A 12,808-nucleotide genomic window follows, 5' to 3' on the forward strand; every position below is an offset into this window, starting at 1 on the left:
TAACTTCCCAGTTCTCTGTAGCTATGATGTGGTTATCACCACAAGAAAAACAGCTGAAATCTTCCTTCACTGTGTTTAGTGGATTTATACAATTATGTCACCATTTGAGAGCGGAGTAAATTTTCTACACTGTGAATGGAGAAGAGGGGAGTGGAAAAAACTTTCCACAAATATGCATTCAAATTTGAAAGCAAATTTCAATTTAGCCATGTCTCACTATCCTTTCATGTTCACTTTTTGCAAACAAGCTTTGTGAAAAGTGATTTTAGCTCAAATATTCACCAGATATGAACATCAAATTGTGTGTTCAATTGTAAATTTTGCAGTTCATAATTTGTGAGCTGTTGATTAGTTTTGGAACATAAATCACATGGTAATGTTCCTATTCTTTCTTTGGTTTTCCCTTAAGTTATGTAACCAACACAGAGCAAAATACACATCACAAATGACTACACAATTCGAATTTTGCATTCTGTTAGCTACATAATTGCACATTAGTGATTCCACAGTTACGGACACACCGAGATTTGCACTTGCATCAAAGATTAAAAATTATTTGTATGTATGAATAATACACTGTACCTTAACCAAACACACAGCAATTGTAGTATGGAATTAATTTTTTAAGAATTCAAAATTAAATCAGTTATCTCAGGCTGATTAAACAGATTTTTTAATGGGCTCTACCACTTTTTTGGGGGGGTGCATCCAACCTTATGTTTGGTTCTGTCTAGCAAATAAAATTCCTGATTTTTGAGATTTGAAAAGTAGCTTACTTCTAGATGATAGCAAAAGTTACTAAAGTATAAATTAGTGATTTAACAGCACTACTCATATTTCTAACAGCATCACAATGATTGTCACCTAGTATATTTATCAACCAATGGATTACGAGAATCTGAGTTTTCAGTTAAAAAAAATAAATTAGCGGGCTAGATCTTCGGCTGTGTCCAATCCCTGCAGAGCACAGCTCCACAAAGGAGCAGGTTGCAGCAACCTGATTCTGGACTTAACTGTATACTAGTGCCAGCCCAGGGTTTTTTTGAATTAGGGTGGATTTCAGTCTAAATTTATCCTTTAAGCGTCCAGTCAAAGTAGGAGCATATTAATCTGAAAGTAATCTAGACTTCTTGATACACTGATGAGCTCGAGTAATGGGAACATAGGGAGTCTGTTGTGGACATTTTTAGGTGAAGTGGCATAAAGTTGGGATTGGACTTTCACCTGTGGTTGGTTACTCTCTGATTTTGGGGTCAGGGGAAACTGCTGGCTTTACAACCTTGCATTTGTAATTATGCCAAGGCCCCAGCACTGCCACATTAAAAAAAAAAAAAAAAAAAAAACCAAAAAAACTGGTTATGAATCAAACAATAAATAATGGAGTACTTAGTGAAGATGCTACCTACGCTCTCCCATCAACGTAGGTACTCCACATCCACGAAAGGTGGCAGTAGTGTTGATGGGAGAAGCCCTCCTGCTGAGGCAGCACTGTCTACACCGGCGGTTCGATCAGCATAACTGCGTTGCTCAGGGTGTGGATCTTCTACCCCCCCTGAGCAACATGTTTATACCAACGTAAGTTTGTAGTGTAGACCAGGGCTAAGAAGTGGTCAGCTTAAGTCACTGGTTCAAATCTAGTCCCTGTTTGTAATGACTGAAAGTTATTTGCCAGTCATGAAATGAGTTGGTGGGCTCATTAGTTCACAATAAACAGAATTCTGCAACACAGAGATCATCACGGATGGTAACTGTCACCTTGCTGGCAATCACAGCAGAGAGATCTAACTATTAGGTACCTGAGACTAAACTACTCTATCCCCCCTTAAAGACATGGCCCTCTCCAGGTCACAGCAGAGGTATATAGGCAGGACAGGAAGAGGAACCCTTCACAGCATCTGCTCACCCTCTGCATGTTTGCTTTGGACAATTAGAGGGGTTCAGTTTGATCAGCTTGGCATCTTTCAGAGGCTCTGCATTCGTGTTTCAAAAAACACAACACAAAACAAATGCAAATACATTAAAAATCTCTCTCTGCTATGATCTACTATTGCTGGACCGGAAATTCTCTTTCCCTCCTTGTTCCCTGAAGCAGTCAGAATGTCTTTCACCTTTCCCATTTACTTCTTGCTTTATCCCAGCTCTTTTCCAATACTACGTTTTCATTAACAACGACTTCCAATTTCCTTGTTTACTAGCATTTCACCCTCCCATTTCCCTTTTCATTTGTTACCTTGCTTTCTTTCAAAAGAATCTCTGTCACACCAAAGAAGTGAGGTTTTTACTCACGAAAGCTTATGCCCAAATAAATCTGTTAGTCTTTAAGGTGCCACCAGACTCCTTGTTGTTTTTGTAGATACAGACTAACACGGCTACCCCCTGATACTTGTCACACCAGAGGAATTACTGTACTAGCTCTCTCGGGAGAAGCTGCTGTGGCTTTTTTTTTTTTTTTTTTGGCCTTAAAATAAATAAATAAATAAATAATCTGACATCCTGCAATAGGGCTAGAAGCTAACCCTATTGATTTCAATAGATTTGAGCATTAGTTTGAGCCTACAGCATTTCATTGCCTAGCAACAAGTTGCTTAAGGTTACTATAGCGATGACTGTCTAACGCAGGCACATTATCAAAGAGATGATCAAGAACATCTGCCACTCTTATATTGGGGCTTCAGGGGCTTTCCTTTCCCCACTTTTTACTGTGTATTCTGAAACAAATATATGAGGCAGGCATGGTTGTTGCCCTCCTGGTAGTGATGTTAATTCCAAGTGCTATATATTTACAAAAATATACAGTGCACAAAACAGATGTCTCAGAGGCGAAGGAAACAATCAACTGCTCTCCCAGTTATTTCCACTGCCCCGACCACACTGACTTCTATTGTTAGAGCTGATCAACTTCACTCTCTCATTCCTGAAAATGCACAGTGTCAGCAAGTTGCCCCTCCTTTCAACTGGATGTATCCTTCATTCCTTCTCATACACAAACACCAGAAAAGATTGAGAGAGAGGCTTTCTTTGTTCCCCCCAAGGAACAAAGGAGACCAGACAGCAGGGCCTCTAAAAGGTAAATACACTAGTCTTCAACATAACCTCTGTAAATCTTATTTTATAGGTCAAGTAAATCGTATCCATTGTTCACTACAGACTAAGCTAATGAAGAATCATTTCACAGATAATCATTGTGTCTAATTTAAACCTGAGGTTTTGCACTGCTGTGCAACTCTAACACCAAAGTAATTACCGTTTTCTCAGAAACCTCCTTTACGTATGAAAGTACAACAAGCTGGTCGCAGAGAGGTGCAAGTCCACTGATGTAGAATTCAGTATCGAACTGGAAAACTGCAACACAGGAAAGACACAGATTTATAGAAGAGCATGATCCACTCTCCGAGCAAAACATGGATCTGATTTTCAGAGGTAGCCAGCTGTGCATGCTCAGCATCTCAAATAAATTAGGCCCAAGGTATACAACAAGCCTACAGTACCCCTTGTTAGACTCACTGGGTGACAGAAGATTGCAACTTGCAAATGAAACTAAATTAAGGGTTAGGAAAAGAAACATCTTGGGCTCCATCATATGCTATCAATAAAACATTTGAAATAAGAGGGGTCATGTGGATTTTCAGTAGCTGACCGCATAACACAATAGGACGCAGAGCTAGAGGCAGAGTTAGTGCAGTTTACACAAAGTAGTAAGAACATTTTCCTATGGTCATTAAATTGTGGAAACTCACTTAGTGGTGCCCCCTAAAGCTATCAGTGTGATATATGAGAATCCTAAGATTATTATTTTATCATCAGCTTAAGCTTCAATGTGATTTTTATAAGCAGAATCAAGATTTTAAAAAAATGTAGCTAATATTTATTTGTTTGGCCTGATTTGTAAAACTGAACACGAATTTCCAAGTTCACTTCTGAACCCAGGGGATTTGAATGCTGACTGTAATTGTGCTAGGGGATGGGGTTTCAAAAGACAGTTGAATGTTTATTTTTTTTTAAAAGTTTTGTTTCAGTATACAGTGAACCACAACAACATTTACCTCACCTGAAATGAGGTTTACATTTGTAACATTTAATATTAGGGAGCATATTGCTGCTTTTTCTCTCTTTGATCCTTGACCACCACATGGGTGCCATAAATATATACAGAGAAGAAGATCTGCAAGTGATTGCATTTGGACTAGAAAGATGAATTTTGTATAACCCTAGATGTAGATCCAAGGCACAGTGATTTTCATTTCCATTTTTGAAGAATCTGAGCATAGATAATGAATGTGTTACCATTAGTTACCACTAATTTAATTAGAACAAGAAGGAAATGCACTGTAATCTTGAGTGATAAAATAAAAGAAAGGATCATAAAAGAAATGGGGAGGAAAGAGGGGAAATTATCATCCATTAAGTAAGAAAAACCGCTATGAAATAAGAGTTAAATGTAACATTTGTCTCTAAAGGAATAAGCAAATATATATACATATATATATATATATAAATTAACACGGACCCTGTGACATCATTGTGGGATGAATGCATCACATAAGGTTAAACATTCAAACAACAATATCCCTGGGTAGAATATGCTGACATTTTAAATCCTCTATGCAATTATTTTGTTCTGTCCTGCAAGATTGACAACGCTGCTCGGAATATATCACATGTTTTGAGTGCTGATTTTAGAACAGCTGATGTCAGAAACATTATCTACATAATAATCTTGCTCCTGACATTCAATTTAGCATTTAAGGACTGAAAGGAATACTCAAAGCAGAGAGTGAGAACTTGAATAAGACAAAATAAAATGGACAAAACGAAATACATTGGTTACGAGGAGGACAGAGGAATATTTATTGACAACTTATCAAATGGTGGCTAAAGAAGACGTCTACTGCTCTGAGAGACATTTAAAAAAGACTGAGGATTCAATTTGCGGTAAGAACGTGGCACTTAGTGACAGCTTTAGAAAGAAAATGGGTAAAACAATCTAAATTCCATTGACTTTCAAACAGGACTACAGTCCTTGAGTCAATTAGGCACTTTTGAAAATTTTACCCTATTTGTCCACCCAGTGGTGAAGATGGGATAAACCAAAACAGCTGTTGGGCAAGAATGTTGCAGTAAGTTTTGTTCTCAAGAGTTTCATTTTTCTGGTTTCAAGTTCAGCTTCTCTATAGCTCATCCTCCTCAAGAGACCTTGTTGAAATACAATGCTATAGTTCTCTTGCTACGGCCTTGAACAAAGAACATCTAGTACAAATGCTTGTTTATCTGATAAAAGGCTTTGATACAGCTAATCAAAAGGCTTTTATTGAACAGATTACAAACATTATAGCCATACAGAACACAAGATAAGTAGTGAGCCAAATTAACCTAATGGTACAGGTAGTTTGTTACGAGAGAGAGAGAGAGAGAACCACCCAATGAATAGCTATTCAAGAATTGTTATTAATTTGAACAGGATCGTGAAACTCTTAAACCAAAACTAGCATCCATATGCATTATGAGACCACATCCAAGTAAAACACATTTACGATTAAGGCATACAGGAACCAAGATGCAAGATACACGGATTCAGATCAGTCCTGCTCTATGTTAGTCTGTCAAAAAAAAAAAAAAATCTCAAAAGTAACCTTACCCCTAAGCTAATTGTGCCTAAAATCTTTAAATATTAGCATTAAGTAAAATAAATATTTATGTGATTTTGTAACAGTGTTTGTGATTGGAAAGACCCATTTCTAAGAACCTGCCCAGACATTAAGTATTCCATGATTTACAGTAAGCTCTCTTTGTATTATTTTTGTAAAGTGATAATATTTCAAGGATGGAAGCATTTCCAGCCAGTAGGGAACCTGAATAGAAGAAACTACCAGACATTTCTAGGTTAAAAGATGTCAATTGTGATTCAAAATTAGGAAGGAAATGAAACTAGTTTTTAATAGTACACGAGAGGCCATGCATCAGAAAGCAAGGGCTCAACGGGAACTCTGCCTTTTCGTGGAAGTACAGTGAAATAGTCCACATGAGAATCCTATATTTGTATTCAAAGGCAGCAGTGTGCCTCTACAGTTCACTGTAATTCTTCTCCTGAAATTACATCGTGTCCTATGTGAGCAATAAAGTGACTATCTACTGACTGAGAATGCATTCAAATGACATTCTAATAAAACATTATTTTACTTGAGTTTTTAAAAGGAGGAGCACTTTATAGGATATAACTGATACCAAATGTCAGCTCTTGTGTGTACCCCGGACTTCGCATCACTATAAGATTTTGCACAGGATACACAAGATGGGTTTTCCACCTGGAGCTCACAACCTCAAGGAGGGTTACAAACTGGTTCCATGGCTCACAACCACCACATGGGTAGGATGGGGAGAGAAGGTGGTCCCAAAAGGTGGTTTCTGTTGTAACATGGGAAGGTTCAGAACTAGTGGGGCGTCTGACGAAGTGGGTATTCACCCACAAAAGCTTATGGTCCAATACGTCTGTTAGTCTATAAGGTGCCACAGGACTCTCTATCGCTTTTTATAGATAAAAAAAAATCACTAGTCAACCACTCCTAACCTGGCCTGAAAGACACAAACCAAAGGACTAAGGATTTTCACTACTTTAATGTAGAATATGATTTCATTAGCTAGGGCTAGGGCTGGTTAGTACCCGTCAACACTGAATCAGCTGGGTGTGATCAGAAAGCAAAAAATATTATGCTAGATAAAGCTAGAGTTCTGTTAAACCCTTGATGATTAACAGCTGTCACTTTACTGGATATTGATGTAGAGTGGAATCAAATGCAAAACTTGCTCTTAAAACAAAACACTCATCATTACTTATTACAGACTCTCAAATTAGAAATGGAACAGAACAATTAGGTCATCTAGTCCATCCCCTTGGCAGTGCAAGATGGTCCCTACATTAAAAGATGTAGTGCATAGTGTAATGTCAGCAGCATTGAGATTTGCTGTATAACTGTACTACCCAGAATACATAGCATTCATGAAACATTTACATCACTTTCGTGGAACTAAGCAAATCCTTATCTACGTCTTCCCCAATACTGCCGAGTATTTAACTTTGTGAAATGTAGCAACATATTGTAGTGCCGCTGAAAACATCCCATCACTTTTTATTATCTCACAGCAATGAAGTCATCAATGGGAACATTTCCCACCATTTACAGCATATATTTCTCCAGACAGAGGCCTACAGTTAGGGCCCTACCAAATTCATGGCCATGAAAAACGCCTCTCGGACTGTGAAATCTGGTCTTTTGTGTTCTTTTACCCCATACTATACAGATTTCACAGGTGAAAACCAGAGTTTCTCCTATTGGGGGCCCTGACCTGAAAGGGAGTTGCGGGGGGGGGGGGTGTCATAAGGTTATTTTAGGGAGGTTGTGGTATTGCCATCCTTACTTATGCGCTGTCTTCAGAGCTGGGTGGCTGGAGAGCAGCAGTTGTTAGCCAGGCGCCCAGCTCTGAAGGCAGCAACCTGCCAGCAGTAGTGCAGAAGGGTGGCAATATCATACCACACCACCCTTACTTTTGCGCTTCAGAGCTGGGTGGCTGGAGACTGGCAGCTGCTGACTGAGGGCCCAGCTCTGCAGGCAACAGTGTAGAAGTAAGGGTGGCAATACCATACCATGCCATCGTTACTTCTGCACTGCTGCTGGTGGCATTTTTGCCTTCAGAGCTGGGCTCCCGGCCAGCAACTGCTGCTCTACAGCTCCCCAGCTCTGAAGTACGGGTAGCAGTACTGCCCCTCACCTACAATAACCTTGCGACCCCCGCCCCCCCCAACACCTACAATTACAAGAATGTGAAATTTCAGATTTAAATAGCTAAAATAATGCAATTTATGGCTTTTTAAAAATCCCATCACCATGAATTTGGTAGGGCTCTTCCTATAGTTCTCAAGGAAATCACATTGAATCCTTGTCATCTTTTGCCGACAGATTAACAGAATTTTAACAGCTAAAAATATTGATGGTCTCAAAGGTGAGCTTTCCTTCACTAAAGTCCATTGAATGGAAAAATATGGGCAACTTCAGCAACCAACAGGGGAGGAATATGGCAGCCTTCAGATCACAGTATTAGCCTCACTTATTTCATCAGGGATTTTGCTAATTATTAATATAGCCTTTTTTGTCATCATGTGAGGCTAATAGCAATATTAGTCAATGTGGGTTTATTATGGGTAGTATGGTGTTTTGTTTGTTTCTTTATTTATTTTTATGGCTTAAGATGTTCAGGGGACTCTGATGAAATGTTTACATAAATAAATATACAAAGAAGTTGGCATTTAACCACTGGTGACAATTTTCTGCTCAGTGTGGTCGCTAATAAGATTTTTTTTTTAAAGTTCTTACAACACTAGAGTAGAGTATCTCTCTTTATGAGCCAAACTGAAATATTCAGCATCTTCGTCCAAAACCCAAATTGGTTGTCACGATGTCCACTTCAATTAAAATCCAAAATCTGACTATCCAGTGGCTAAAATTCACCAGTAGCAATTTCACTAGGAAACGTGTATGGATTGATCCGTAGTTCTGTGACCATTCCTCAGGACACAAAGGTGTGATGGGGAGTACATCCGCTATACATGCAATTTTACACCAGTTAGAAGTCTACCTTACTTGGAAAGAACAAGTGTCCGGAGGTGTTATAGATTGGTTAGAACTTGGACTTGGAATAAGTCACCTGGGGTGAAATTCTGGCCACCATGAAGTCTTTAGGAGCTTTGCCACTGACTTTAAGGGGGACACGATTTCATCTTACATTTTACACTCAAATACCACTGAATGACACTGAACAAGTTGCTTATCCCTTTGAGCCTCAGTTTACTCCTCTGTATAACAAGAACAATCCTTACCTACCTCATGTGGGTTCCGAGAGGATTACTTAATGTTTATGATATGTTGTGTGATCTTTGGTGAAAGGCATTATGTAAGTGGAAAATATTAATTATTTCCTACCCTTTAGAATAAGCATCATATATTGCTTTTTAGGTCTTCACTGAGGAAAGGATCCCTATTCAGGTCAGTGCATAAGCACATGCTCAACTTTATGCATATTTAGAGGAATTAAACTAGTGCTTAAGTTCTTTCCTGAATTGCAGACTTAGCATGCAGAGCAATCTATGTTTTTATGTATATGCTAAAAATCTAAATGAGTGTTAAAGGTTTTTTTAAATAAAAAAAGTAATGCAGAAGCAAACTACAACAGGAATGGCTTAGTACAGTATAACAAACAGCAAGAACTCTGAAATCAGACGGAGTAAGCACAGAGATCAAAAACTCTTTTAAAAGATCACAATGGTCTTTAGTCCAAGTTAAGCTTATAAAACCAATACTTTCTAATCAATATGGTACTTCACTGTGGTAGCTGACAGAGCTGAACTGATACAATCAGCTCATCTAACAAACTGTTACCCAAGCAGCAACATTTGTGGAGTTTATCTAAGAACCATGCAAGCAGTGAATTGTAGCATATAAAAGAAAAGACAAAAAAGGTAAAATTATTACATCATTGCTACTAGACTGAAAGATACCAAGTTACTGCTGTAACATATGCCTTAACATCTGAAACCTGTCCAGATGTTTGATTTGATTTCTCTTAGGCATAAACAAGGCATCAGTATTTTAAAAGGAGAAGTACAGTTAGAACAGTTTAGTATCATTTTTCTCTCATGGGAAGGGACAGCCTGGTTTAGAAGCAAGATAGATGCCACCTTTATTTCCTGACTGTACTACCATCAGGAAACAAACCATTACAGAATGAGATGACGAGAGAGAACTTGCTCTATAATACTTGGCATCTTTGCTTTCCAACGTAAAATTTAAGGAGCAGGAGTTGTTCAGTTTCCTATACAACAAGCCGTAAGCCACTGTAAAATGTTTACACTCTCTTGATGCCAATATAGTCTGTACTGTTACAAACACATGAACTTCTGATGCACTAGGAACATGACTCTCGAGTGGTGCAAATCTGAGCACTCAACCTTCAAGGAGGAACTGCTATCAGTCCTATAAGTGTCTTGAAGAGCAAAGATCCAAGTGTGATGCTTCGTAGTCCACCTCTGGGATTCATTCATCATGTAAAGTTTGGGGGCAGGGGAAGCCTCAACATGACAGCAGTTATTGTGTTTGGTTATTTGTTTGATTTTTTACAAAGTAAGATGCCCGGATGTTATGACGAAACTTGTCATTCAACCACTGATGGTAGTTTCTTGCTCACTGAATTTCATTTGCTTTAAGTTCTGTGCATTAAATGCACATACAGTAAGAGTACAGTATCTTACTTGACATACTAATGTTTTCTGTCAAAAACCAAACTGGTTGCTGTGCTGTCCACTGAGATTACCAGATCTCATTATCTAATACCTCAAAGTAAAGTTTAAACTACAATAAAACTGAAACTGATGCCACTGTATGATACAAGGTTCTTTAGAAAGATCTTCTAAAAGGTATCAAAAGCTATTGTAATCTCTATTGAGACTTGAACAAATGATGCTCCCCAACCTTACGCCCATATTTTAAGAGTGCTGTTCAGGCATTCAGCAGAGCTGTCTCAGTGCTGTGACCTGAAACCAGAAAGGAAAATCTCAAGCAGATTCTTAACAGGTAAGTGAGATAAAACACTGATCCTCAAATATACACTGAAGACACTGTGCTGAAAGAGGTAAGATCAAGAAGTTCCCTCCACAAAAATCTCTAGCCTTCAGACATGTGTCTAGGCAATTCAATAAGAGCTTAACTTTTTTTTTTTTTATAAATGAAGTTCCAGAAGACAAAGTCAAGTAAGGGCAACTACCTGTGTATATATTAGAGCCATTCCTGAAAAACTAAAAGCTGTTTTTGATCATTTATTATATAAACTATCCCATTTTATTATTTTCTAAAGGGGAAACCCAAAATGCTTTTGGGTACTGAAAGATGCAGATGATCTGAGAGTGGAACATAAGGTTAAACTTCTCCCTCTATTTATGGTTCTCATAAATTATATAGTTCTCCATTCAGATGATTCTGTAGGGAAAATAGAACAGTGCTCAATAAACATATTTTGTAATCCTTGTAAGTTAGTTAATTTTCAGATATTCCTTCCTCTCAACGTATCCAGACTTCTTGCATGTGCAGATGGAGACTGAGGATCATCCTGGTTAATTTTCAGAATTTTTCTTATGGACCTAGCCCAATCAGTACTAGTTGTTAAATACAGTAATATATGAAATTATGACATTTGCCTGAAATCACTATCAAAATGAATAGTACAAATTTATTTCCTGTGGAATCACTTGGTTCAGTGTCCTGAAGTTAGACAATAGAGAGTGAAATCCTGCTCAATGGAAATCAATAGGAATTTTACTATTGATTTCAAACAGGGCCAGGCTGGAAACCAATTTTGTCTGGAAACCAATTTTGTCTAATCCCATGCCTTCATAACAGAGAACCAGGTAAGAACAGAGGTTCTTAAAGTGTGGTCCATGCACTGCTTCCACATATCCACAGAGTTGTTTTTGTCACAATAGGATGACAGCTTTCACTCTTTCAAGAGGTTACGCTTCCTGCTAGTCACAGTCCAGAATAGGATATCTTCCAGGGACACTGGGGGCTTTTTATTTTTTAATTAATCAAAACAACCACTCCCCCAACCATTTTTTCCATCCTGCTTTGTACCCTGCGTCATGCATCTGTTTGTCAGGGTTTTTTTTCCCATGTATATTCAATGGTGACCAAAGTTACACCCATGACCAGAACTGAAAGGGTAGCAAAAACCAGGGAGGCAGAAGCAAACTACAGAGCAACCTGAGGACATTGGAGCAGTAGAGGCTGCACAACACTACGCCCAAGAGACAGAAAATGGAGGGGAGGTGGTGAGCAAGGTAATCAAGCAGCACACAGCTACCTGAGAAGATGTGGGATTGGGAAGTTAGGAGCTCTGGCACAATCTCTGTTTAAAGAAGAGGGCCACAACACAAAGTTTCAGACTCATGGGGTTACAGGACTCTGAGCGTTCCCAAGACAGAGTTAAGTAAACTTCACTGATTAAAAACAGGGAGGCCTTTGTGTTATTTCAAACTGCTACCTCCAAATGAGCCACGGAGAACCTAACTGCTACTGCAGTTATTCATTCTGAAACGAGAAAACAAGCCTTCCAAAATTACATAATATTGAAATTTATCTGTGAAAACCTTTTCTGTTATTTTTAAAAAGAGACACAGTTTGTGAGGTCATACTTATTTCTACATAGCGGCTGGGCAGGTCTCGCATTTCACTGGCATGCCGTTCCTTTACCGAACATATCTAGAAAACAAAGACATTTTATTCAGTGCTATTCATCTCAAACTATGTTGCATTCTGAAGCACTTAGAGACATATGCATTATTAGAGCTTTAACACAGCCTGGGCTTTGCATTGTTGTAAGCTGGGCAATTACTATTTACCATTATCATTTAGAAGGAGACCATTAAAAACGGATGGAACTGCAGGAAAGTGCTACAGTAACCCATAGCCACACAAATAAACGTTGGAGGAGGAAGGAAAAATGACTCAATTTAAAATCTGGTTGCTGTGGTTCATACAGATTAGTAACTATGGGCTCGGTTTTTTGTGTCACCTCCTTCTTCCATTGAGTGACCCCTCAAGCTTTTCAGTGGAACTAAAGTACTGCTCACTCTGAGTAAGTATGACAGAACCAGGCCCTGTACATTTGTTTAGCTGATTTACAAAGCACTCTTGGTCTAAGTGTATGAATGTTATGAAACTGATACAATTTGCAAATGTAAAAACAGATGCAAAACTTTTAATTAAAC

At 38.5% G+C, this 12,808-nt stretch overlaps 1 protein-coding gene and 1 long non-coding RNA gene across 2 annotated transcripts in view; both read right to left on the reverse strand.

The window, feature by feature from the left end:
• The window catches only part of VPS41 (VPS41 subunit of HOPS complex), a gene marked incomplete in the record, with an annotated part of 141,700 nt that overhangs the window by 48,041 nt on the left and 80,851 nt on the right, over positions 1 to 12,808 (reverse strand). Inside the window, 2 exon segments of the mRNA XM_034761231.1 lie at positions 3,245 to 3,342; positions 12,233 to 12,299. Coding sequence (XP_034617122.1) covers positions 3,245 to 3,342; positions 12,233 to 12,299 — 165 coding nt within the window.
• On the reverse strand, positions 1,395 to 3,237 carry LOC117872596. The gene is made up of 2 exons (XR_004644528.1): positions 2,384 to 3,237; positions 1,395 to 2,253 (listed from the first exon to the last, which is right to left on the reverse strand). It is a non-coding gene; the product is annotated as an uncharacterized LOC117872596 (long non-coding RNA).

Source organism: Trachemys scripta, chromosome 2 (genome assembly GCF_013100865.1).
Source record: "Trachemys scripta elegans isolate TJP31775 chromosome 2, CAS_Tse_1.0, whole genome shotgun sequence".
Taxonomy (NCBI): Eukaryota; Metazoa; Chordata; order Testudines; family Emydidae; genus Trachemys; species Trachemys scripta.